Genomic DNA, 27,061 nt, shown 5'->3' with positions numbered 1-27,061 from the left:
GGTTAAGGGTCTGAGCCTCCCTCCTCTGTGTCCCATTCTCCCCTGGATGTTGCTATCATAGCACATGTAATACTTTATTTCATATGTAGTGCTGCCTTTGGAGAGGCAGGATACATAGTGGTTATAAGTGTACTGCCTGGATACAAATCCCAGCCTTTCCACTTACCTACTGTGTGACCTTAACCTCTCTGTAGGTCAGTTTCCTTATTTGTAAAATGAAGATGATAATAACAGCTATCTCATAGGGTTATTGTGAGGATTAAATGGATTAATAGATGTAAAGCCTGGGACAGTGCCTGTAATACAGTAAGCACAGCTATAGTGGTGGGGGTGTGGTGGTACTGTTTTGTCATCATCATCATCAGCAGCAGCAGCAGCAGCATTACATGTCTTCTTTCTTCAATAGCCCCACAAGAACAGGACCTGCTTTCATTTGTCTTTGCAGCCCCCTTACCCAGCACAGTGCCTGTCGTGTGGTAGGTGTTCAATATATGTTTACTGAGTTATTATAGAAATGAACTAAGGTTTTATTTTGTCTTGACTTCGCAGAACCCTATGCAGTTTGAAGAATCGGACTGTGACTCTTCAGATGGGGAGTGTTCTGATGCCACAGTTAGGACCAATAAACAGTACAGCTCTGCTACTTGGTAATGAAGGAATACCCATCCTGAAGATCTCATAACTATACTGGCATTTCAAATATACCCCACACCCAGACTCTTTCCACTCTCTCCCTGCTTTTTTTTCTGGGAAGAGAGCTGCCCCATCTTTCCTACCCCTAGAAATGAGCTGCAATAACAGGAACATGAGACTTCGCAAATCTCTGGAAAAAAATATCCAAATGAATTTAAGTCTCACTGAACATTTCAATCAAGAATGGCAGGGATCTATTTTATTGAATATTCTAGCTACTGTAACATTGATATTTATTTTTGTTTGACATTTTAACACTTTGTACTGTAAAGAGTGAACTATATATGATATAGAGAAAGACACAATAATTTCTTGCAAAAAAAAAAAGAGAGAGAGAGAGAGAAAGGAAAGAAAAGAAAGAAAGAAGTGGAACGTAGGAGCAACATCCTTGGGAATTTGTGGGGTCGGGAGGTATTACTGCTGCTTGAACAAGGGACCAGGTCTTTTGGCCATAAGCTACTGAAGAAGAGCCAGACAACACACTGAGCATTTTAGAACATAAAGAACAGCAAAATAAAAGCAATTCCAGACCACATTATGCTTAACCAGCTTGTCCAGGTGGGTGATGGAAATGACCCAGAGAATTTTGGTGACCAGACACTTGCACCCAAGGTCTTTGAGGGCATGTGCTTCCTCTAGGAGGAAAAACAAACAGAAAAACTATATATGTGGAAGCTGATTTCATTTATTAAATTTTAAGCAGCATTTGGTAGTGAGGCTTACATATAGTATCAAACCTTGTCCTTCGCAAATACTTCTCTTTTTAATGCTGTCATTGTCATTACTTTGACCAATATGTTACGTTAACCAGGGCGTTGATCTTTCAGACTCAAGTGCCATTTTCTTCTAGCTTATTTCCTTTCTACCTGTTGACCACTTCCTTTAGGAAAAAAGGGGTGGGAGAGGAGGTGCTGAGGAGGAGAATAAGAATAAGAGAAGACAGACATCTACAACAGTGTTAGAAAAGTGAATGTGGAATTTGTAAAAGTCCATTCTCAGGGTGGTTCAGTTCAGCTATGTTGAGAAGGAGTCACCCCTCTCTGGGTGAGGTTACTTGTCTGCTACCGTCATATGATTCAAACAGGAGAACAGTCCTTGAAGGCAGCTAAGATATGTGTGTGTCTGTCCAATGTCTAGTCCTAAACCTTCTCCTTGTTTTCATTCATTAACTCATTCTATCCTGGAAATCTTAGTGATGGCTACTACCGTCAGAATAAAGGCAAAATGAGCAGCTTGCAAAAGGCAACTCCTCTCTGACCACGGTAGCATTTTTGTTAAGTGCTACTTGTAAAATGTATTTTACTTTCCCATGAATCAATGTAGTTTTGAATAACTGGATTTGGAAATTTGTAGGAAAAACAACTGATGCTGAGCAAGGATTGAGAAGATTTTACATTGTCAGAAAGCATGAGGTCCTTCCTATCTCCAGAGTCATGGGCTCTGAAAAGCATCCCAAGGTACTTCTTGGTGCCTTGGCTTTAAGGAAAATTTTATCTAGAATTTTATATACAAACAGATGTTGACCTGTCTCCATCTCCATGATAAGTTACTGTCAAAAAACCTCTCTAGACTTGCTAGACTCTCTGACGTTGCATCATGTTGGACGATAGGAAAGACTTGCACATACAGGTATTAAACCATTTCCAATGCAGATGAAAATGTTGCCCCTCCTCTGGGTTTCACTGATGCATCAGCCAAAAAGGAAAAATAGGAGGGAATTTAGAGCAGTTCCTTTTGCTTGTTTGATCCCTCCATTTGTTTACACTTTATGTTCAAGCTTTTATTTAAAATTTGTTGTCTATAATTTATAGCTCTTTAGGTAGGATGAAGGAAGATATTTAACATATAGAGAACAGTATTGTTTGCGTTAAATTATTCCATTTTGTATAAATTCTGTAGCTGGACTACATGAAAGATCTTAAGTTATAGCATTTTTATCATTGTTATTTTATTTTATAATATTATCATTCTCATTTTCTGTCGATCAGAAGGTATGGTTTACAGTGTAGCACAGTGATTGTGTCTATTGCTAACCATGAATTATTATGGATTTTTATGATTTTAATGAAGGAATGAAAATGGAACTGCATTTGGGAGATCTCTGGTATTCATCTTAGTTGTATTCCCTCATTTTCTATGTACAACAACAGTCATCTGAGGATGTGTGTTCTGCCCTGAAGCCCAAAGAATACAATGTGTTTTTGACTTGATCAAGAAACCTTCTGGGTGGGCAGATGACGGAGTAGATGGACAAATAGTTCAAAAGCTGTAAACTTTCTCAAGTTTCTTAAGAAATAAAGTCATGGGACTATATTAGAAGCAAAAAGAGAATTATTTAATGCCCTGAGAAGAACAAGACTTAGAGAGTTTCTGCGCGGGGCTCGTGGATTCATTTCAAAAATTGGCGGCATAGTTTGTAGTCTTTTTCCTGGCAGATCCCACAAATCTAACCTTTTTTCTCCTAGTTGGGAGTAACAGGGAGACTAAAAAAAGAAAGAAAATATATATATAGGACATGACATAAAATGCCTAATTGTGATGTCATCCCATAACATAAATAAAGAGGGAGGCCTAGTAACTTAAAGGATCATAGAACTAGAAAATTACCCTGAAGGGCCATATTTTCCATCCTATGATTTCAGATCACACTGTATTGTGAATCTCTGATTCATTACTCCTTGGAATGGAGATTCTACAGCCCTGTGTCCTCTTTCTGTTAAACATAAAACCTTGACACTTCCGTTTGTTCAGTTCTTGCCCACCTGTAGTAGCACCAGAGAAACATGAGGGGCAACTTCTCTCTTATACCTTTCAGTAATGGTCTTCCTAGGAAACCCACCCCTGATACCTCATCATTTTGATCAGTTTGTTGAATTCCCATCTTGATTATCTGTTATGCTAGTGCCATCTTATCTGGATTAACTGTTATGTTAGAATAGTAGATAGTGTTGAATCGTCTGTCATTCACTGTATTGCCAAGAGTTGAATAAGTCCACATTGAACACATTTTTTTAGGAGAATTGACTAGAGATTTCAGAGAACTGCATCCTCAGTCAAGCTTAAAAAGGGAAATATTTTCTCTGTCCCAGCCTCGTCCTTCACTGCCTGCCTTGTGATAACCAGGAAAATCTTGAATTGATGTGTTCTTTGAGAACAGCTCCATAGTCATCTGAAGAGTGTTGAATCAAGAGCCCAGGGTACTTGAGAGCTAATTCTTCAGTCCTGACAGCTCCAGTAGTGCTTCAAGGAACCTCACAGGACTGTGATTTCAAGCTTCATCACTGATCGAAGGTTTAACCCCCTTGGGATGAGTGTTCACATTCATTTAGCATCTGTTTTTGACAGACTGCAAGATGAGTTTTAATTTGTGTTGCAGATGAGCATTTGGGTCTGATTTCCATCTATTTCTAAATCATGTCCTCTGAATAACAATTCCTCTTATCTACTTTGAAATTATAATGAACCTTATCACCACTAAAGTTTAGACCTGCTTGCAAGATTGTGGGGAGCTCCTACTCGAAGGTGAAGGTGGTGGCTCTGTTGTAGGATGATTAGCATGGCCTACTGGAAGTTCAGGTATTTAAAAGCTGTAGTATCAACAAATCCATCCTTCTAGAATTAAGGACATTTTAAGCAGGATTTAGTAAGTACTGGACATCTATTTCAGGGCCTCATTGTGCTAAATTATTCCCCTATCCTACCATAAGTAATAGATGTGATGGTTTTAGATTTTCCTGGTACCAACCCAGGCTAGTTTAAATGCCCTCCACCACTGTGGAACACTGACATCCTTCCAGTGTGAATTCATCCTTATGGATCAGATGATTTACTCTTTTTCTCCCCCCATGCCCTTATGTCTCAGTTTTTTTTCCTTTTCTTAAAACATTCCTACTCGAACTTCCTGCAACTGAATTCTCCAGAAGAGGACATAATATTGGGAATCCAAGGAATTCCTGCCCTGGTTCATAGTACAGTGTGCTGTATTTTCTGTTTTCCACTGAGCCAGAAATCAAAATACCACCACATACCACCATCTACCACCGCCATCCTAGACACCCAAGACCAACATTATTTATTGAACATCATACTCTTTCCTACTGAGCCTACAGCCTCAGAACCTCTCACAACACAGCACTTGGAGCAATGACTACCACTTGATTGGAATTGGTGTGCACAGGGAAATCCGTTTGTCATCCCAACCCTAAACTCATAATTTACTTAAAGTGGTTTTGAATCTTGAGTTAGCCCTGACAGGAGAATGACAGGATCGCACTAGTGTTCTCCTTATGGATCCCTCCTAAGGCTGTCAGGTGCAGTACCAATGACAGGGAAAAGGCCTTTTGCCTCTACCCACAGCCCTTTTGGACTACAATTCCAATTGAATAATCACTAATCATTGATAGATCAAATTCCAAAAAGTCTCTTCATTTCCATCATTTAATTGTGTTCAATGAGCATGTTCCTCCCTCACCTTCTATAAACAGAAAATTAACGTAAGTCCCAGTTACTTGCTTCCTCCTTAGACTCTGTGAGAAAAATGTACCAAAACAATGTGACATTCTTTTCAAGACTTTGACTTGTACTTTCAGTATGAATTTAGTGCCTTTCCAGGCAGCAAGATTTTTCTTCTTTGCTGATTCCATAGGACAAATGCCCTGGTATCCTCACACCACCAGTGTCAACAACCTCACAGACTGGCATGTTAGAATCATATGAGTCTGCTTGTTTGCATGTTACAACTGATACTGCAAACACCTGTTCAAATTGTAATGAACTAGGCTGTTAAATGGAGGGACCTTGAGGAACTTGGAGCATTTCTCAGGAATGGGTGGCAAAAGAGGGAGAGCTCTGAAATCACTGCTCCGAGAAACACGGTTACCTCAAAGGAATTGGGTTAAGGCTTTCGTTAACTGCCATGTGGCCAGGGCATGATGGCAGGGTTTCATACATTGCCAAACCCGAAGCAGGTGGCAAGGAAGCACTGTGAGGAAGCTTCCAGCAAAATCTTAAGCCTGTTCTCCAGAACCACTTCACAGCGCTCAGGGGATCACCGGCTCCTGGCCCATCTGCTTGCTGTCCAGGGACCAGGTGGACAGGGTCCTCCAGCTGTTGTGGGCCAGAGGGAACTCCGGCCAGAATGTGCAAGCTATTAGGATGTCCCATATTGACCCTGTCACCCCAGTGGCTCTCCATATCTAGAGTGACCACTTTCCAGATTCTGGAAGTGGGAAGACCCTCTTTCTTTATTACAATAATTTGAGTCCCTATCAATTTGGAGCACATGAATTTGTGGTTAAATCCCACAGTGAACTCCCTCCTGTGTTTCCCCCGTGGTCTCCCACACTGTTGGTTCCCCTGCTCCCTGTGTTTTCCGGTGCTGGCTCCCTCTTTGTATTAACAGTGATGGGAACAAGAAAGACTATCAAAGCAAACAAATGCATGGAATTAAACAAAAAGTGTGTTTCACTGTTTTCTGGTCCTGTCTTTTCCTAAAGGTACAGTTTGTGCCCTGAGAGCTGCTTTAACAAGTCTCAGCATTTGTCAGAACTTTAGGGAAAGGAAGACTTTACATGGCTGGGTTTCCTTCAGCCAGGAGAAATGGGTGATGGGGAAAGCGGGTTTCTGTGACTCATGCATTTCAGACAACTACAAAAGCAAAGAGACGACCATCACTTTCTTTTGGTAGTCTCTTCTTGTGTATCCCGGAGAAGCTAGGCAGGCACTCTGCTTCTCCCATATGCTCTCCTGCTGCCCAACAGTAGCTGTTTCTGTTATTAGTGACCCCAGTATAAAGTGAGCATAGAGAGGAAAAAGAGGAAAATGAAAATCTGAGGTGATTTTGGTAAGAAGCCTACTGTGAGTGGAAAGCTAAAACACCATTTTGGATTGTCTAATTTTCAGCCAATCCTGATTCCCATTGGCAAGGGCAGTTGAAAGTTAGCAACATGTACAAACAAGCACCACACAGAACATTTATATCCATTTATTTGGGAAACTGCTTTACCTGTAAACCCACAACTGATAAGGCACCCTGTTGCAAAATCATGGGGGAGGAGGGGCACAAATACAAGGATCCTGAAAAGGGGCTCACTCACATTTGCAATACAGTAGTGTGGAAACCTTCCGTGTTTCTCTTTTCCTCCCCCTACTCCAGAACACTAAGAGCCTCTGACTTCAAAATCTAGTCTGCCGCCTCTTTATCCCCATTCATTATCAAGGCTTCTTTTAAAGAAACACACTTTGGGCCGGCCCGGTGGCGCATTGGAGAGTGCGCCGCTTGGGAGCGTGGCGGCGCTCCTGCCAAGGGTTCGGATCCCATGTGGAGACCGGTCCCCGCTCACTGGCTGAGCGCGGTGCGGGCGCAACACTGAGGGTTGCGATCCCGTTGCCAGTCGCGGTACGGGCGCGACACCGAGGGTTGTGATCCCGTTACCGGTCAGGAAAAAAGACAAAAAAAAAAAGGAAGAAAAAAATAAATTAATTTAAAAAATAAAATAAAATAAAGAAACACTTTAAAAAATGAAATCCTTGGTGTGAAAGGATCATACTATGTCCAAAAAATACCACTTGGAAATCATTCTTCGTATGGAACACAAGTATTTCCAAGAATTCATTTAGAGCAAGAGACCTAGATTAAAGCCTTGGCAAGATTTTTGGTGAAGCCAAATAAAAAACCTAGCAGATGATGCCCAAGAGCAACAGTTCTGGGGAGTAATGAGTTACTCTTGTAGAATATGGGATCACAGAGTTGGTCACTTTAGGTGCCAAGGTCCTTCTGACCTTGGCAGCAATAACTCAATTGGACAAAACAAGCCAATTCAATACTACAGCTGTGGGAAGCAATGATAGCTTTAGATGATTAAGATACAAAACAACAAAGTAATCAGACCAGGTTTTCCTCTTTGAATTAAAAGATAACATACAACTATTTCTCAGTTATTCTCGGCAAATGACAAAATGAAAAACATTCAGAGGGTACACTGGATGATAGCCTAGTGTACTGAATCCACTCTCCTAGCAGGATATAGAAAGGATTCCCATGCAGAAAGGACAGGTTATAAAATGTATAGATGGTCATTTGATTCAGGTGAATCAAGGGTCCTGCCCTGTCCAATTTCCTGAGAAATTCCAGAATGTATCCATACCATACAGTTTGTACCATTCATATTTAATAGTCTGTTTGCGATCAGCTTAATTGTCAGGACATGCAACCATAAGGAGATTTGACATACATGGTAACATCAGAGTCTGAACACAAGAGCATCACAGAAATTACTGTGCATATGAGCACAATGGAAGTCCTAAGCAGTTTGTCAGTTTGTTTCCCTTGACTTATGGAAGAGGTAGATCATCAGCAAAAAGGTCTGGAAGGAACACTCTTTAAGAGACTAACAAGGTGAAGAGTGATGTCAGTGGTGTGAGTTCACATGTCATAACATTGATACTAATAACATCCACAGGGACTTAACAGGAGAACACCTGTCACAATAGCCTATCACTTTGCAAGAGGCACTCTGGACAAGGACAATCAGCACCTTCTCCCAAGGCAGCTCAGGGGCTGGCAAGAGATAAATACAACAGACTATCCAGAGTTCCTTGTTATTCAATAAAATATAAACAGGATTTTCTAGGAGGCCATCCATTTTGCAGAGAGTCCTGCTAAACCAGGGCTGGTTTGAAAATCTGATATGATTCATCTTCTAGAGCACAGAGTGTCCTTTATGACAAGACATTGCACACCCAGATGAATAGAGTGTCCAAATCACCTCTTGAGGGTAATTTAAAAACAATGCAGGGATTTAGAGGACCACACTCATTTCAGGGACAAACAGAAAATTCAGATCACGTGACTTTCCTACTATTTATATGATTGGCACTGCTTGTTTTGTCCAGTTGCAGGTGTTTCTGGCTAAATATTTTAATGAGGGTTCCAGGAACTAAGGCCACCAGAGCAATGGCCAATAGCTTTAAGACAGTTTCCCAGGAGAAAAGAGCATCCAGAGAGGTGAGGGTTGACAGGATGGAGCCTGTCTGCACACAGATGAAATTGTATGGGATCAAACCTGGAAGAACAAAAGAGAAAAGAGCCTGTTACTGGGGGCAGGAAAATTAAGAAAATAACATTTCAGAAATGTCAACAGGAATTCAGAACAGCGACTGCAGTCTCCAGTTTTTTTTTTCCTGATTCCCGACCCTTAAACATATCACCTCTTTCCCTTCTTTCCTCCTTTCCCACTCTTTCCTCCTTTCCTTACTTCCCATGCACACCTGACTTGTTCAACAAATGAACTTGAAATGGTTTACACAAATATATATACACTACAATGAGATAAAAATTTTAAATTAGGAAAGACAAAAGGAATGCAGAGGAATAAAGTAGGTTGGGAAGCACTGGTACAAAAACGTGTAATGTTCACCCATTTGCTAAAGGTGGTGAGTGTCCAACAGCCAAAAAATAGTGAAAGAAGCACCATGATTATGAGATTTACAGTATGCATAAGATTTTTAAAAAACAGTTTCTTAAAAGAAGTACTACACTGGATCCCAAAAGATGGCTGGACAGGCTGGTTGTATGATAATCGCCTGGTGAAGTTGAAACACATTCCCGGGCTCCACCCCAGAGATTCTGATTACTTGGTTCTGGGCAAGAACCCAGGAACCTGTATTTTAAAAGACTGTCCCCATCTCCACCCCCAAGATTCTGATTGGTTTGGGACCTTCTGATAATCCATTCTTCCATAGTAGAGGAAATATATAGGAGATGAAGACCCTAGTCCTCTCAAGGTCACATGGCTTGCAGACTGGGGACAGGAACCCTGGTCTCCAGAGCCTTCTCCAGCCTCATGCCACCTATGTAATTACAAGCTATTAACCCCTATTAGCCGAGGTGCTGAGGCACTTTGTCTGAAAGCTGATATGACCAGAATTGGCTGTGGTAGATTTCACTCTGATTTAAGATCTTGTAGTGGATTGAATGCAGTGAGTTTTGGAGTCCCCCAAAAACTCACTGAAGCTTGAATTGTGTCCCCCAAGTTTTATATATTAGAAACTTGGCCCTTACTGTGACTGTTAAGAGTGTGGGAAATCCTATTATGGTAATTGAAGGTGGGCCCTTGAAGAGGTGATTAGATTATAGGACCATGCCGTAGTGAATGGATTAAAAATGGTGGACATGGGCGTGGTCTGGAGGGCTTCAAAGAGGGAGCATGAAGAGTGTGTCTGTCTGTCTCTGCTCTCTCTGCTTCCACCATTTTTGCAATGTGATGCCCTGCTCTCACTGTTGTCACCACCAAGGCCTTCACCAGCTGTGTTCCCTGGACTTTGGACTTCCCAGCCTCAGAAACTGTAAGCAATAAATTTTGTTTTCTTTACAAATCACCCAGTTCTGTGTATTTTGTTATAAGCAACAGAACCGGACTAATACAGATCTCAGTTTTGCTCTGGCATTCCCTATCAATAGCAGCTGCTCAACTACAGATTTGTTATGTTTTACCTAAAAGCCCTGAATATCTTCCCCTCCACACTCTAAGGAAGGTTTAAGAGAAGGTGATTTTTAACTTAGGCTTAAAAAGGGTGGTTTACTTCCAGCATGGAGAAAGTAATAGTCACTGATTTTACAGGATGTTAGCATTTACCATTCTGTCCAAGGCCCAACTCTGAGAAACACTGCTCTAGTCCCAGCCTCTCATCTGGCCAGACAGTCCATTGAGGGTAAGCTCCCTGCTGAAGGTCGTGCAATTGTCAAAAGTTAAGGAGTCTTATCGATGCCAGCTCTTCCTAAGGCACAGCTTCATCAAAGCAGGGGCCAAAGCTAGACAGGAAGTCCCTTGCTCTTCTCCTTTCTTTTGCCTTCACCCAAAACTTATGGCCACATACCCTCCCTCCAACCCTGTGCTTCCTGCTAGCATTTACTGAGCATTTACCAAGTCGTGTGCTTCACACAAATTAGCTCTTCTAATCCCAGTGCCTAGCACAGTGCTTGGCTCACAACATCCACTATGTAACAGTTGTAGAATGAACAATCCCTACTTATTCCAAAAGTATTTTTATGGGTTTTCATGTTCAAGCCCAAGTAGATGTGAAATCAGGAACAATTACTCTAGGTCATAAGGTCTGAAGCTGCTCTTTAAGAGCCTGTGTCCACAGAGGCAGGCACATGCCAGTGTGGCTGGTAACCCAGGGCAGTTCCCCAACATGACAGCACTGAAGACTCACGTGTACCCCACCAGCATCTTACCGATAAGAACTGAGAAGAAGAACTGCACAATGGGGATGTTCAGAATCGGGGCCGAGAGGTTCAAGAACCAGTTTGGTGTCATGGGGAAAAGTCTCAAAAACAGTAAGAAAAAAAACAAGCTGTTTCTGTTCTCCTCCACCTGTAGCCAAAGAGGACAAGGCCATTAAGAAGCAGAAAGGGTCTCCAGGTATTGAAAACCTGCTGGTGCCAGACACTATTCTAGACACTTTACATATTCTGTTCCCAACTCTTCCAACCACCCTCCAGGGTACAGACTGTTTTCCTCATTTTAAAAACTGAAGTACCTGAGTATCAGAGGTCATGAACTCGCTCAAAGTCACAGAGCTGGTAAAAATGGAGCTGCGATTTGATCCCAGATCTGCGCCTCTTGAAGACATCAAAAGAACCCTGGGACCTCCCAAGACAGGGTGGGGGAGCCCTGTGGGGAATCCCTGCTCCTCACTCCCGTCAGAACCATGAGGTGACTCTCTGCGGGCCCTCCCCTTACCTTCCTCTGCATTAGGGCCACTTTATCAGGAAAGTAGGAGACAACCAGCTGTTTGCCAAAAATACTAGAGAGCAGGTAGCAGCATGTGGCGCCCACCGAAGTCAACACACAGCACAGCAGAAGCCCCAGCCATGGCCCAAACAAAGCACCGGCTAAAACATTCTGAAAAGAAAATAAACCCTCAGCCTGGAGAACATATGGCAGCTACCAGTCACCTCGTCCTGGAGACTGACGGTCATAGGTTCCCTCCTCCTTCAGTGGTTTTCCAGGCCAAAACCTAAATCCCCTTTTAAAAAAGTGATGAAAAGGCTGGGAACTACAAGCCTGGCCTCAGTCTCTTTACTTGTAAGTGATAAGGATTAAAGCCTTAGAGGGAAGGAGAGATTTAAATGGGATAACATGTATACAGCACACAGACCACTGCATGGGATGTGGTAGGTCCTGCGGTCACTGGGGCTCCAAGAAGGTAGTTATTTTCACTATTTCAAAGGATGAACACAAACCATGAGTTTTCCCTCAGTAAGCCCACATGTTGTATAAGATTTCTTGTTTCTTTGCTTTTTGCTGCAATTACATCTATGTAGTATGCTAAAACGGGGGGTTCCATGTTGACCAGACTGCTAGCTAACACTTAGTTTAACAAAAATGGAAAAACGAACCAGTACTTCCTAAATGCAGTTTGGCTGGTAGACATCATGCTGCCAAAACATGTGATCTAGGAAAGAAAGTAAAAGGGGGCCTTGAAAGTGAGAAAGTGGGTATCTGCTGAACTATAAGTCTTGTAATCCTCACTACACCCCTGTGACATATGCTATCCTGACCCCACCCAACAGGTGAGAAATTAAGTATCTTGCCCACAATTACACCAGGCAGAACCAAGAATCACCCCAAATCTGGATGTGGAACCTTCCACTGAGTAGCAGCTGGCTCTCTACCCTGAACAGGGATCAGCTCAAGAGGGAAGACAGATACAGGGGCAGTCCCAAGGAGTCAGCCCCTGACCTCGAGCACCACATACCTCTCCTGCCTCTCTTGGACATGTTTTTCTTCCAGTTTCTAAGAAAGACACCAGCCTAAGCCTGGAGTAGAGGAAAGATGCTGGGGTAGGAGAGAGAAGCAGGACAAAAGGAAGCTTCAGGGGTTTCCTGCTCTGTCACTCAATCATTCAGTAAGTGCTGAGGGCCACTGTATGCCAGCCCTACTACATCTACTGTTTCACTTAATCCTCCCACGCGACAATCCTAGGGGATTACGGAGGAGTATCCACATTTTACAGATAAGAAAACAGGCTTGGAAGGAGGGCAGAACACTGACCAGGAAGCTGGAGCCAGGGATGGCAAAGCCCTGTTTGTAGAGGTAGGCGCTGCAGAAGAGCAGTAACACGTAGGATTGGTGCTCCTTCCGGTACTCTTGAAGGACCTCAGAGAGCTCCCGCAGCTCTGCCAGGTCTGATGGGAACCACAGTGACCTGAGGATTTCGAAAAGCAGACGGAAAACATAAGTACAGATCAGCCTAGTGCCTAAGAAAGTCACTCGATACGTATTCTTTCCAAAGTAGGTTTATAAATATGCCCAACATCTGGTCTGCTGGAAACACACACAGAACGTGAGACCAAGATGACAGGTGACACAATACAACACAGCAGAGGCAGACAGAAGAGTCTTGGTTTGGAAGCAAGAGACCTGAGACCCAACCCTGCTAATTTCCAGTTGTGTGACCTTGGGCTAGCACCTGAACCTTCGTTTCTTTACATAAAAAATGAGAGGTTTGGGTTGGATAATCACTAAGTTCCCCTTCAGCTCTCAGATCGTATGAGCTATTTTTAAGAGGCAAATGGATTCATTTCCTGGCAAGTACTAAACGTCCTAAATCGCTTTTCTTTCAAGTACACCTCCTCCGCCACAAGCCAAGAACAATTCAGACTTCACTCTGCTCCTGAGGTACTAGGTAGAACGACTGTTTTATCATTCACTAACAAGCCACTTAAAGATTCTCTGGAAAAGCGTATCTATTCCAACACCATTAACTTAACTTTCTTGATAATATGTCAGGCTTGAAACCAACTCTTTCAGTTTTTCATCCTGCTCTTAATCTGGTCCTCCGTGCACTCTGAATCCTGTCCAAGGTTTACCGTGCAAAGGCTACTTTGCCTGTGCCATCTGAACAGTCCTTGAAACCGTCAATGAGCAATTATAAGCAAACCCTCCTAGTTCTCGTGAGAGTGCTTCTCTTAGTATGTCTCACATCCACAGCACAGCCTTCTCAGCTAGAGCGAAAGAATATGGTAACTAAAAAGTTTACCTAATATTCAAATGCCAGCAAACCCCTTGACAACGCAGTGCTGTGCAAGGCACATTTGCACGCAATTTGTACATAGTACGCAGTACTCACAAAAACCGGCAGGTAGGTACGGCCTCCTGCCTCGCCCACCCCTTCATTAGAAGGGGAAAGGAGAGACAGCCATTAAGGGGGGCAGACCCAATCATTTAAAGTTATCCGTGCAACAATTCCTCTGAAGATTTAATGTCTTAAAGTCTCAAGGGCAGGTCTGACGGAAGTGGGGTGAGGTGAAGTGAGAAGGAGGTCGGGGGGTTGAGAGCAGACGTGAAGGGGTCTGGGGGTTGGCTAGAATAGGGCTCAGGGCTGGCACTGGCAAGGCGATGCCACCGCGCGAACAGAGGTTCCCAAAAATAAAGCGCCGAGTTTTCCTCCTCAAATCACGATCCCAAAGGCCCCGCGGCGCGCGGCGACAGCACACCCCGAGCAAGCCGCAGTGCACAAGTCCCAGCTAAGGCCAGGCCCGGGATCCCATTCATCCAGCCTGTCCGAGACCGTGCAGGCGCGGGCCGGGATACTAGACCCTGATCTCCAGTTCCGGAACTGAACCTCAAAGCCCGACCCCCGATGCCTCCGATCCGGGAACCCACACCCGGATTCTCAGCCCCCGCCGTCGGACCTGGCTCCCTCCCTCTGACCCGAACATCGATCCCCACCACCCTCGCCACACACCTGCCTCCGGCCTCCTCCGCGGAGCCCAGTCGCGTCCCGCGGGGCAGTCGCGTCGACAGCAAGTACAGGGCGACGGTGCAGCCGGCGAAGACTAGCAGGAGCCAGAACAGCGGGCGCATGACGGCGCCGCACCCCGGCCCGCTGGACCGCCGAGGAGCCTAGTTGCAGTGCCGGGACCTCGCGGCGCTCGGACTGAGACGGCGGAGCGCGTTCGCCGACGGACCGGGGCGGGGTCCGCTTCCAGCCCCGCCCCCGGTTTAGGCCCCGCCTCCAGACCCGGACTCCGCCCTCTGTGCCCCTCGGCAGAGACTCCGGGGGAAAAACTGTCATCCAGTGAGTTTCTTCGTGCGTCTGTCCTCTCTCCGTCTGTCTGTGTATTATTTGCTACGTTTATCCCTGTCTCTTTCTCCACTTAATCTGCAGACATTGAGCGGCACAGTGCCGGCTCTGTGCCAGGGCTGGGAAATCCTGGGGTGAATCATGAGCCCTGCCCACAGCGAGCTGACAGTCTAGTGGTCAAGACAGTCTTGTCCACCACCTGCTGTCACATAAAGTAAATGTAGCCAGTGTAGAATCAGGAGCTCCAATCAAGTGTGGTGGGGCGGTAACAGTGACGACGGAAATAATCAGAATTGCTTTTTTATTCAGCGTCTACTATATTCCCATTCCCTAATCCTCAAAACCATCCTGCAAAATAGGCATTTTTGTCTTTATTTAACAGATGAAAAATCTGAGTCTCAGAAAGATTAAGTGACATCCCCGGAAAGAGAGCTAGGAAAAGAATCCAAGTCAACCTGTGTCCAAAACTAGTGGTTCTTACACTGCGTGGATTCATGTAGGAGGTGGGGTTTGAGTTTACGTTCAAGGATGAGCAAGACTTCCGCAAGCAGAAAAAGGAGACAGTGAGCAGGGGCCACGTAAGGAACCAGAGTGTGGTTTCAGAGAAGCCTAAAGTGTATGAGAAATGGAGAAACTGGGGACAAACTGGAGAGCATTGAAAGGCAGGCTAACGAGTTGGATTTTCAAGTTTTGTTTTGGCTGTGTGTGTGTGTGTGTATAACCAGTACAGGGTTCAAACTGGGCAGCCCAGGAGTTAGATGTTTAATATTGCACAGGGGTAATTCAAAAAGTTCATGGAAAGATTCATATTATTTTTTAAATCTATTTTTCCATGAACTTTTGAAGTACCCTCATATATATTCTGATCTATCTGTCTGTGCAGTCATCAGATAGATGGCTAGGATAAAAATCAAACAAACAAATGGTAGTGTTAGAATATACTATGATTCATTTTTAAGATGAAAAAGATATATGTTTGTTTTAGTCCATTTTGTGTTGCTATAACAGAAATACCTGAGACTGGGTAATTTATAAATTGAGGGCTGGGGGGACAATATCTTCTAGACTTCAGGACAGGTGAGTTTGCTGAGGAATGGTGTCGGGACCACCTGAAAGATGCAATAAGGAATAATTAAAAAAAAAAAAAAAACAAGCCAACTTTTCTTTTTTGCAGGGGGACTGGGAAATATGCAATTGGCCTCCAAAGATAATGGAGACAGTAGTAACAAAAGTGTCTGGGAGAAAAGTCTAAGGCAGAGATTAGGTGCCCTTGTGAAAATGGGCCACGGCTAGGGTGGAGGGGGTCTTTACGCACAGCTGAACATGGTTCCATAGGGCTCAGGAGATAATAGAGAGTGTTCATTTAATAAATATGTCCTGAACTCAGACTATGTCGTAGGGACATGGCCTCTGCCATGTGAAACAGCCTAGTGGAGAAAACACACTGATTAAATGGTCACACAAACATAAAAGAAATACAACTTAAAAAGTGCTATGAAGGACAGGTACAGTGTCCTATATGTGGAAATGAGGTCCAAGAAGACTCCCTGAACAAGTGGCAATTGAGCTATTATCCAAAGGATGAGTAGGAGATAACTGGTGAAGAGGGAGGGAAGAGGGTAGACTGTCACTCAATTGTGTCTTAGATTTGGGATTCAGATACACCAACAAAGAGAAGGAAGGAGACGCAAATTTAACAAGAGACAGAGTCAATAGTTCCAGAGGCCTTGGGAGAAAGATTTTCAGAAGAGTGGCCATGTCTGTAACTTCCTTCATATCTCCTGATTACTGTTATATGCAACTTATTGAAATTCATCTCTGCCCCAGGGAACAACCTTCCTCCCTTCCTTTATTCATTCACTTATCCATCCACCCATCCCACAATTAACCAGGGCCCACAGTGATCCAGGGGCTGTGCTGAGAGACCCACTGGCCCCAAGAGTTTATAAATTAGTAGAAGTTCTATTCCTGGTACTTTCCTGCTGTTGTTTACACCCTGCTTACCAGGCAAGGGAAAGAGGGTGAAAAAGTGACTGTGCTAATCACAATCAGGACCAATAAAACTCTCAAAAGAAACCAGGGCCTATCAGCACCCTGGTCCCTCTCCCCACAATTGCTGATGAACTGTGGGATGAAGGAGGAAGGATGGGGAGCTGTCCAAGCGGGCAGGAGCGTCACTGAGCCTTATTCCACTCCATGCTCAGTCACCCCTCACACAAAATAGACTCTGCATTTGATACATATGTAAATCTGTAAGAAGATATGCCACACAGGAATATATTTACAGATTTCTATAATTTATGAAGTAGAGAACTCATCTTTTTACAAGGGCTATTTTCACAAAAAGCAGTAGAAGAGAAATCTCTTGGATGAGGAACAGGTTACCAGGCCTGTGGCATGCAGGAATCCCAGAAACCTTCTCGCAGTGGCCACCGCTGTGGTGTGGTCCATGCACACCCTCATACTGGGCCTCTGGCCCCACGGGTTGTCCTTCCTTTGTTCCAGCCTCTCAGGCCTTGGCTCTTCAGGCCTCTGGACTTGGCTGCTGCTGTTGTTCCAAATTCACAGATCACACCGACCTCCAGGGAAGCCTAAGAATCTCTCAAACTGGAGGCTTCAGATGCTCCAAGAGCATACTGTTTTATGCTTTGAATTCACATTTACAAAGCAGGTCATAGCATCATTCCAAAACATTAATATTAATTACCTCTAATGGGCAATTATAGATAGTATTTTTTTTTCATTTGGCATCTATGTATTTTCTAAATTTCCTTCAATAATCATGGATTACATTGGTAATAATGAAAAATAAACATTTCTTAAGAATTTCTTAAGATGAGGGTTACTTGTAAAGTGATCGTTCTCCACTGTAGGTGAAAAACAAGCTCTGTTTTTTCCTCTGCGGCCTCTTGCTTTGCTCCAGTCACCATGCCGTGAGGCTGCCCTGCTGCTTCCTCTGCCCTTCTTCCCTCATCTGCTTACTCCATATCTAGTGCCAGCAGCTGCCCTTGGGCCATCAGTCCTGCCCAACCTCCTCCATGCACCAGCACCACTATAGAGAAGGCAGGAAGCCAGCAGTGTGGCTTTCTTGCCCTCCAGAGCCCTCAGGAGAGAAGCTGGTATTGATAAGGAAAGGCTCTCTTACTGCACATTAGATAAGCCATATCAATTTAAATAAAAGCATATTCACATTTATCAAACATCTCACAGATGTGGCATCCATAGGACTTCAAAACACCCTTCATAGACTCGCCTCCCAAACCCACACAACAGCCGCCTGAGGTAGGTCAGTTTCATTCCCTCCTACATGAGGGGGACTGAAGGAATTTGGCACAGAAAATGGGGAATCCAAAGTGAGGTCTCCAGTCATCCTTCCCTGTAAGACGCTTGACCCTCAGCCTGATGGGCAGCAGAGTCGACAGGTTGGAACAAACGAGGCCCCAGGACGCAGCCAGACAAAGCAGTGGCTGCCGGGAGCTGGGCTATTTCTGACTTGCCCTAGTTAGGGGCTCCCTTCCCCAGGATCGTTTTATAATCACAAGGTCGTTTGATGTTTTGCAATGTGACATCTGTGCACTACTGAAAAAAACCTTGCGTCTTTGTACTTTTTGTGTCTTGAGGAAAAGATGATGTGAAGCTTTAAAAAGCCTGTAGTTGTAGCTTTCTTGACATTGCTGGTGCCCACGTGTCCTGGCAACAGTTACATCTGCAGCTTTGGGCAAAGAATTGGTTCAAAGACTGTTTCAACGTTTTCCATCAGGACAAGATCATACCGACACAACTGGGGCCTGGGAAAACATGACAAAATATCCTTGTCAATAAAATAACAGAAATACCACACTCTAGGAAAGTAAATGGTATTATACCCTTAGGATATAAAACTATTTAGCAATTATTTCTAATTATATAAGAAAATGCTTATGGTAAGTAAGTAAAACAACAAGAGAGCAGGATGTGAAATTTTACTTACCACACAACTTCAACTAGGTTTAAAAAACAACAATAGAAAGAAGTTTAAAAAGAAATAACACAAAATATTAACAGTGGTTGCCTCTGAATAATGACATTACAGGTGACATTTTTCTGCTTCCTAACACTTTCCGTACCTTTCAGATTTTCTAAAATGAACATGTATTCCTTTGATAATCATGAAAAAAAGTGTTTAAAAATCCCACAGTTTTAACATATAAGACTATTCTCTTAAAAGAAACTCATATTATTAAATATTTCAGCATACGCTAAACCTTCAAGAAAAAGGAATTCATAAACAAAGTACTAACTGCTCACATCATTTCCTGTCTCTCTCTGTCCACAGATTAGATGCTAGGACTACATGGCAGAGTGGCATTTGTCATAAAACATACATATCTGCACAGCTTTGTACTTTTAAAAAAAGTCTTTCTCTTCCCTCTCTCTCCCTTTCTCTCTTTCTCCACACATGTATACGTATTATTTTTTTGGACTAATTGAGAATTGATTATTTACTCCTTAATACTTCAGTGTGTATTTCCTAAGAACAAGTACATTTCAGTGCAGTTATAAAATTTAAGAAATTTAACATTGATATAATACTTTTATACTGTCGATGGAAGAAAATATTCCAATTTTTCTGTACCTTTTTTTATACTAGGCTCTGCTTTATCAGTTTTCCAAATTATAGAAAGCTTTCTTTTCTACAACACATTATCAACTTGTAAGCACTGTGGGTGGTTAGGGAGGAATTATATAACTAAGCGTATAATAACATTGTTTCCTTGGATTACTGGGCCATCTATCTTTAAGCTCACACCAGTATAATTTTCTTGGATTACTGGGCTACTTGTTTTTAATCAAGACTGTTTTTGGAAAACCCCCACTTCCCTCATTGTGGAGGATGGAGTCCCATTAAAACACCAGACCAAGCAGATTGGACAGGATCAAACAACATCTTTGGAAAATGGGCTTGTCAAACCCTGCCTTCGGCTCACCTCTCTGGATGGGCAAGGGACCTTAACTTCATTCGGAGAATCCTGAGTTTGTATTTCGGGCCTATTACAGATCCTGTAGAGAACACCAAGGAAATTGCTGTCACTTTATCTAGATCTTGATTAAATCTTGCAAGCAGACTCACTTGGTGATATTTCTGGAATGTAGCAGGTTCACTGAAAAGAAGAAATATTTTTACATGCAGCCTACAAATCATTGGTAAGCACATGACCACTTCACCCCATAGCCTGCACTAGCTGACTTTTGTTGACAAAACCTGCTGATTCCAAAGGACTGCATAAGTGAAGCTGCCAGCCCTAAAATGACGTTTGGGAGGTATGCTGCTAATAACCACCTACTATACTCCAGACTGTGTCCTCGACTCTTGACACCTGTCTCCAATCCCCTGAGACATTCTGCAAGGTGAGTACTGTTCTTATTTTACAGACAGGGAAACTTATGCCTGCAGAGCTTGAGCTGCCCAGGTGACAGGGCTTAAGTATAGCACTGCAGGGATTCAAACCCAGCTGTGGCTGAGTTCAAAATTATGGACTTTCCATTAAATTGCATTGCTAGATGTGTATATATATTTTTAGACAAACTAGATTCTAATTGAGAAGTTGTGCATAAGCACATATTTTTTCAGTCCTCCATCTCAAGATGAACCTTAAAATAGCTAAATCTAGGTCCCAATACTGTTTTTCAAGTGTGTGGATGATGCTTTCTACAGTTAGAATCCCAAATTGAGCCTACAGTATATCACTGGGGAGATTCAGCTCAGTCACTGTCCCTCTGAGGAGCTTGGAGAGGTGGCCATGGAGGACTCAGGAACAGTGGGCTTGCTGTAGGCATGAATCCTGGCTTTGGGGGTGGGGTGGATGTGAAGAGATGTCTGTCACTCCAATCCCACTGGAATCATGTCTAAGTCCCGTGGAGTGCAGAAGTACCACAAGTAAAACTAATCTGAAAGGTGCCCAGATTTTGGTTTCTAAATACCATCTCCACTAAAAGGACCACAGCTCCCTGGAGGAATGGTTGGTTCCAGGGTTGGGGCAGGGAAAATACAAAGAGATCCTGGAACAATCTGTGTGCCAGAAAGTAAGGAAGTACTTCAAAGAGTGATAGAAATGTTTAAAAGGACACAGAATCACCCCACACCCATTAGGATGGCTACTGTCGAAATAACAGAAAATAACAAGTATTGGTGACGGTGTGAAGAAACTGGAAACCTTGTGTACTGTCCGCAGAATTACAAAATGGTGCAACCACTATGGAGAACAGTGTGGTGGTGTCTCAAAAACTTAACACTAGAATTACTATATGACCTAGCAATCCCACTCCTGGATAAATGTCTATCAAAAAAAAAAAAGGCAAAGAACAATAATTAGAGAAAAAGGGCTGGCTGGTTAGCGCAGTTGGTTAGAGCATGATGCTAATAACATCAAGGTCCAGGGTTCAACCCCTGTGCCGGCCAGCCGCCAAAAAAAAGGGGGGGTGAGGGGAAGAACTGAAAGCAGAGTCTCAAAAGGATATCTGCACACCCAAGTTTACAGCAGCGCATTCACAATAGCCAAGAGGTGGAAGCAACCCAAGTGTCCATCAATAGACTAATAGATAAAACACGGTATACACATACAATAGAATACTATTCAGCATTAAAAATGAAGGAAATCCTGTCATGTGCTACAACATGGATGAACCTTGGGGATGTTATGCTAAGTGAAATAAGCCAGTCACAAAAAGACAAATACTATATAATTCTACTTATATGAGATATCTAACATGGTCAAACTCATAGAAAGCAGAATGGTGTTTTACTAAGGGATGGGGAGAGGGGAGGAAAGGGAGCTGTTTGATAAATATAGAATTGCAATTTTGCAAGATGAAGTTCTGGTGATCTCTTTTACAACACCAAGGTCTAAAGGTTCAGATCCCCATACTGGCCAGCTACCAAAAATAAATAAATAAAAGTAATAGATAAAAAAGTAGTAATTAACTATTTTTAAACTTAGAATATATATATATACACAACCATTAGAAAATTGAAAAGAATGGAGAAGCTAGAAAAAAGGACTCATATTCCCACAACCCAAAGGGCAATGTGGCATTTTACCATGATTCTTTTAAATTTTTTTTACATCGTTGAGCTAATTTTATACATTATATAATTTGATATCCTATATTTTTCACTTAGCGTACTAAGGCATTCCATTTAATATGTTTCATAAATAACTTCAATGTATAAATAATATTCTATTACATGGGAATATTTAAATTAACCATTTTCCCATTATTGGATTTTTAGGGTATTTCTGATTTTTACTGCAAATTACATTTTGTGGGTTTCTGAAGCATATATACACTATATACACATATGTGTGTATGTTATATATGTTTATAGGTGTATATTTATGAGCTCATAAAAAAATAGAAACTGTGTAGGTGGGTGCCTTTTGCCTTTGAGGGTAGGATTGTCAGGATGGGGAAAGGACTTGTACTTTTACATTGCATTTAAAAAAAATTTTTTATGAATATTAGTTTTTTTTTTTTTTTCCTTTTTGTCTTTTTTACTGACCAGTAACGGGATCGCAACCCTCGGTGTTGCGCCCACACCGCGCTCAGCCAGTGAGCGGGAACTGGTCTCCACATGGGATCCGAACCCTAGGCGGGAGCGCCTCTGCGCTTCCAGGCAGCGCGCTCTCCAGTGCGCCACCGGGCCGGCCCTGAATATTAGTTTTGATTGACAAATCATAATTGTATACATTTATGGGGTATGTGGTATTTTGATATATGCATACAACGTGGAATGATTAAGTAAGCATATTTCTTTGTTGTTAAATCCTTCACAGCAAGCAAGGATGACTTTTGTAATTAAATGTTTAGTCAAAGGATGTAAGAAGGATAGGAAGGAAGGGAAGGGAGAAAGGAGGGGGGAGAGGGAGAAAAGGAGGGAGGAAGGAAGGAAGGGAGAGAAGGAAAGAAAATGCTTGCATTGATGCCGTTTGTGAAGAGCCTGGGGAGAACAAGAGCCAGGGGAAGCAGCTTAGCAGAATGTCCCCTTACATCTCTTGTGGAAAAGGACAGACCTATAAATAAGAAAGTAGGTGTGTTTGGGATTTAATTTCTCTGATTGAAAAAGGGAAATAGCAACCTGCAAACTATTGCAACTCAACTTACTGGTTGATTTTGGATTCCGTGGTGTTTCCAGCTTTGTCTCTCAACTTGATTGTAATGGACCCTCTTCTTATGTTCTTGTTCCAAGTTATAATATCCACAAAGTAATGATACACTGCAATCAGGGAGAGAACAGGGTGAGAGAGAGGTACTCTCAACTGCTCCCCTGCAGGCGTGATTCCTAAAATCCCAACCTTCCTGATAACTGAGTCTCCTTTTCTCTTCCTCTAGAGTTTCTCTGCAAAGATCCAGGGCAGAATTTTCTAATATTCCTTCTTTTCTCTTTGGGAAAGACGGCATGAGTGACAGCAGAGTTCAGTGGTATCCAGTCGCCATGTGCAGGCATCACAGTGGAATCAGTGTTCCCACCTTATTGACTGAAGTCCACTTCTACTACTGCTGAGTATGACTGGTTCATTTCATTTCCTGCCCATTTTAGAATAAACCAACTGCGCGGCCACTTGGAGACCCTCCATGGCTGACAAGGTCTTCCACAATTTGGGCCATGTCCACCAGCCTACCCAGTCCCCCTCATCTCTTTCTCAGTCATGCCAAACCACCTGCGGTCCCTGCACTGCCGAGCCCTCTCCTGCTCCTGCGCCTTCTTCCACCTGGACACTCCCACTCTGCCCACTTTGTGAACTATCCTTCAGGTTTCAGCGTAATATCATTTGCTCCAGGAGGCCTTCCCTGACCCTCGGCCTAAGTCAGCTCTCCCTTCCTAGAGTTCCTGTCATGCTCTGCACTTCCCCCATCATTACTCAGCACACTTTACTGTATTTACAAAATGCAAGAAAGAATGATAACCAGAAAAGTGGTAAATACGTGGGTACCTCTTTACAAATATTGCCTAAATAATGTCTTTTGGGATTTTAAGAAATAGATGAAACTAAAATATACTACAACAATAAATAGGAAGGGATGATGATTGCTCTATAATCCCAGCAGTAACACCTTATAGGCACCCGATAAATGCCTGTTGGAAAAATGAGAACACGTGATATGTTCAGAGAACTATTCTTCCTCATTCTTTGCTCTCCAATGTCAAATATATTTGGGGAAGATGGGTATCACCTACATGATAGATTCGCTATCTTAAGCCGGTGAGTTAGCTCACTTGGTTAGAGTGTGAAGCTGATAACACCAAGGTCAAGAGTTCAGATCCCCATATAGCTAGCCGCCAAAAATAAAAGGTCAGATTTGCTATCCCTTGGTCAGACTTGCAGAGAAAGGGAAAGAGGCCCAGGGAGATGATAATCTCATGAAAGAATGTCAGCCCTGGAGTTGCATTTCATGGCCCATTATTGCTCAGGGGCTTGCCCCATACAGACCAAGCAAATGTCAAATCCTGGGCTGCCACACATGGCTCCAAAGGAAGAGGGAAACCCAGTGATCTGCAACCTCTTTTGAAAGAGTTACTCCCAAGAAAAGTGAAAAGGGGTACGAGATTTCAAGAAAAACAGACATCTGCCTAGGCAAATCCTAGTTGCTTCCCAGGGCATCTAATCATCTGCTGTCCTATTTAGCTCCCATCTGGAATATTCATCCTCTTGATGTCTTTAGGTCATCGTGGTTGATTTAGAGCTGGAACTGACCCATAGATATGGCTGACAGTTGATTTTTTCTAGCCCAACTTCATGTCTCTTGAGGAATCAAGCAATTTTCTGGAGGATCTTAGTGATTAGAATTCCATTCAGTAAAGCTAGCAACTCTGATTTATTGAGATTTTAATCCTAATAACCCAGGAGATACATATTGTTATCCCTATTTTACCAATCAGAATAATGAGACTCCGAGAGGTTAAATGACTTGACCAAGGTCACACAGCTATTATGTGATAGAATCAGGATTCAAGCTCAACCCTTCCAGCTCGAGTTCATGCTTCACCACGGCCCTCGGCTCTCGTTTGCTGAGAAGTAGCCAGGAAGCTGAGACTCAGCCATGCCCAAAATAAAAGGTTTGGGCAAAAGTAAACAACCACATCCACCACTCACGGCAAAATGGTTTCTCCTCAGCTGTGTCAAAGAATGCCTTAGTCATTGGAGGCTCTTTCTGCTTTAAATAGTCTTTCCAATTATCAGCATAATAGCCTACAAAACAAATTGGAAAAGTGTAACGTTAGATGTATTACATAAATGTAACAGCAATCGATGCAGCAAGAACAGTGAGTTTGACTGCATCCACCACCGAGACAAACTCCCTCCCACCCACGCCACCCCTGCCCCCCACGGTGAGGACCCGCAGGGCCACTAGGGCAGTGTCTCCCCAGTGCCCACCCATCTTTCTGGCTAACCCCATCTCTAAGAGCTGGGGTACAAAAGGACCCTACAGTGGCTTTTCCCCCTTTACTGGTTCTCAGTAGCAGGGTAGGGGAGTGGGGAGTAGCACACACTGGTGTGGACTAAAAACAGTACTGATGTTTTTCAGTAATACATTCATTTTCTAGATTAAAATAGATTCAGGTTTATACCTAAAATAGCATCACTCTTGCAAAGCAATATGCTTTCTTGAAGAACGACAGCTGGGTCCCTAAATTGCACAGAACCTGGGCTTGCCATGTAATCATGTCACCAAGCAGGTGAGTGTCCTTCACATCTGTGCCTGCAGGAGACAAGGGTGAATGCTGTTCAGAGGGTCCTCTTTCTCTCCTCTGTCCCACACTCAAAGAATGGGCTCCACATTCTGACTTCATTGATTTGCGGTGGTACCCAGGCATCAGTATTTTTTTTAAACTCCCTAAGTGATTCTAATGCACAAGGCTGGTTGACCCCGTGTCTATAACATGCCCTGCGGTTAACCTTGGAAAACTTAGAAAACTTTCATGGCCATCCAGTTTCAAAGTCCTAACCACCTAGAATATTTCTACTAACCCCTATCAAATATCCTAGCAGCCTCCACAGTTTCTACTACTCCACCCCACTCCCTGGCCAAGCACACAAGAGCTGGAGTGCGGAGGCAGGGTGTGTACAGACTCCACCTGTTGGAAGGGATCACTCTGCAAGTCTCATTTGGCGGAAGGGTCTCTGGGCTCACTGTGGACCCTCCCCCAGCAGAGAGGCTGTGTGCACAAAAGGGGTGTTCCTGTCCTCACAGGAGCAGATTATGTAACGTGACTGTACCCTGGGTAGGCGTGGAAACTCTTCTAGGACCTTCTTTTCTATGCTAGAATAGAGTGTCCAGGGAGGTACATGCTACCTTCTATATGGAATCCTGTACAGATTGCTTTTCTAACACTGTAAGAAAAGTTATTTTGGGGGGATATTGTTATTATTAGGAGACTAAAGTAGTTCAAAGAACAAATTGGCTAGAAAAAGCTAACCAGAAAAAAATTGTTTTAAATACAACTTTCAAGCCCATTTTTAGATGATAAAATGGTTCTGGGATTCATACCAAAAATTAGGTCTTTGACTTACCCAGACGGGGACAGGACTCTTTTTGAGGGGTTCCACAGTTGACACACTTGCCATTCCTATAATCCCGGTAGGAGTCACAGGGATATGCAGTGATGGAACAGTTCTCTCTCAGGGAGGAAAGGTACAGGTACACGGACCTCTGGTGGTCACATTTAAAATACTGCAGTCCTTGGTTGTAGAAGAAATGAGTAAAGAGTAAGCAGTCGAAGCATTTAATATCGGTACGTCACAAATTTTATACACACACACACATACACACACTTTATCATCTGTCTCCTGTATGCCAGGCACTGTGCTAACAGCTTCAGGGTACTCGATTCCATTTAATCCTTATAAAAACCCATCCATGAGGATTCATGCTGCCAAGTGGCAGGAGAAAAGATTAAATCAAATTAAGGTTGTGGCAAGAATTCAAGCAAATATGCTTTAATTAAAGACCTTGATTGCTCATTTAGCAACTCAGGTATCTTTCACTGCCATCCAGTGGTTGGTCCATAAATTATCTGCATTGTAATCATGCTTGTTAAAATACAGAGTTCAGGTCCACCCTCCTATAGTTCTAATTCAGAGGATGCTCAGGAATCAACATTTTAACAAACACCGCCTTCTGACCCCCATGTGATTCTGAAGCATATCAAAGTTTGAAAGCCCCTGGTCTAATTTCACTGGGATTAGGGCTGGTGTGTTGGCTCAGCTGGTTAGAGCACCGCCTGTAACACCAA

At 43.1% G+C, this 27,061-nt stretch overlaps 3 protein-coding genes across 4 annotated transcripts in view; 1 reads left to right on the top strand and 2 right to left on the bottom strand.

The window, feature by feature from the left end:
• The window catches only part of MAP3K13 (mitogen-activated protein kinase kinase kinase 13), a 47,490-nt gene extending 41,326 nt beyond the window's left edge, over window positions 1-6,164 (top strand). Inside the window, exon 13 of the mRNA XM_008573918.1 lies at window positions 550-6,164. Coding sequence (XP_008572140.1) covers window positions 550-651 — 102 coding nt within the window. The 3' untranslated portion in view covers window positions 652-6,164. The remainder of the gene's footprint in view (window positions 1-549) is intronic.
• A 1,412-nt stretch (window positions 6,165-7,576) lies between these two features.
• On the bottom strand, window positions 7,577-14,642 carry TMEM41A (transmembrane protein 41A). The gene is made up of 5 exons (XM_008573917.1): window positions 14,449-14,642; window positions 12,753-12,906; window positions 11,439-11,600; window positions 10,931-11,069; window positions 7,577-8,756 (listed from the first exon to the last, which is right to left on the bottom strand). The coding sequence occupies exons 1-5, from the start codon at window positions 14,565-14,567 to the stop codon at window positions 8,536-8,538; spliced, it is 795 nt and encodes a 264-aa protein (XP_008572139.1). The 5' UTR covers window positions 14,568-14,642; the 3' UTR covers window positions 7,577-8,535.
• A 2,421-nt stretch (window positions 14,643-17,063) lies between these two features.
• The window catches only part of LIPH (lipase, member H), a 37,352-nt gene continuing 27,354 nt past the window's right edge, over window positions 17,064-27,061 (bottom strand). For both annotated transcript variants that reach the window (XM_008573915.1, XM_008573916.1), the window contains 5 exons: window positions 26,340-26,507; window positions 24,921-25,016; window positions 22,930-23,041; window positions 19,755-19,928; window positions 17,064-18,575 (listed from right to left, as the gene is read on the bottom strand). In XM_008573915.1, coding sequence (XP_008572137.1) covers window positions 18,488-18,575; window positions 19,755-19,928; window positions 22,930-23,041; window positions 24,921-25,016; window positions 26,340-26,507 — 638 coding nt within the window. In that variant the 3' untranslated portion in view covers window positions 17,064-18,487. The remainder of the gene's footprint in view (window positions 18,576-19,754; window positions 19,929-22,929; window positions 23,042-24,920; window positions 25,017-26,339; window positions 26,508-27,061) is intronic.

This window comes from Galeopterus variegatus, unplaced genomic scaffold (assembly GCF_000696425.1).
Source record: "Galeopterus variegatus unplaced genomic scaffold, G_variegatus-3.0.2 Scaffold971, whole genome shotgun sequence".
NCBI lineage: Eukaryota > Metazoa > Chordata > Mammalia > Dermoptera > Cynocephalidae > Galeopterus > Galeopterus variegatus.
The sequence above is the reverse complement of the archived record's forward strand: the minus strand, read 5'-3'. Positions and strand labels throughout refer to the sequence as shown.

Bases quoted from the DNA above. Each gene is read 5' to 3' on its own strand.
- TMEM41A (XM_008573917.1), bottom strand. From the start codon at position 14,567: ATGCGCCCGCTGTTCTGGCTCCTGCTAGTCTTCGCCGGCTGCACCGTC. The intron at 12,907-14,448 runs GTGTGTGGCGAG...CGAAATCCTCAG, and splicing joins GCGGAGGAGGCCGGAGGCAG to GTCACTGTGGTTCCCATCAG. The intron at 11,070-11,438 runs GTAAGGGGAGGG...CTTTGGCTACAG, and splicing joins TGGCCCTAATGCAGAGGAAG to GTGGAGGAGAACAGAAACAG.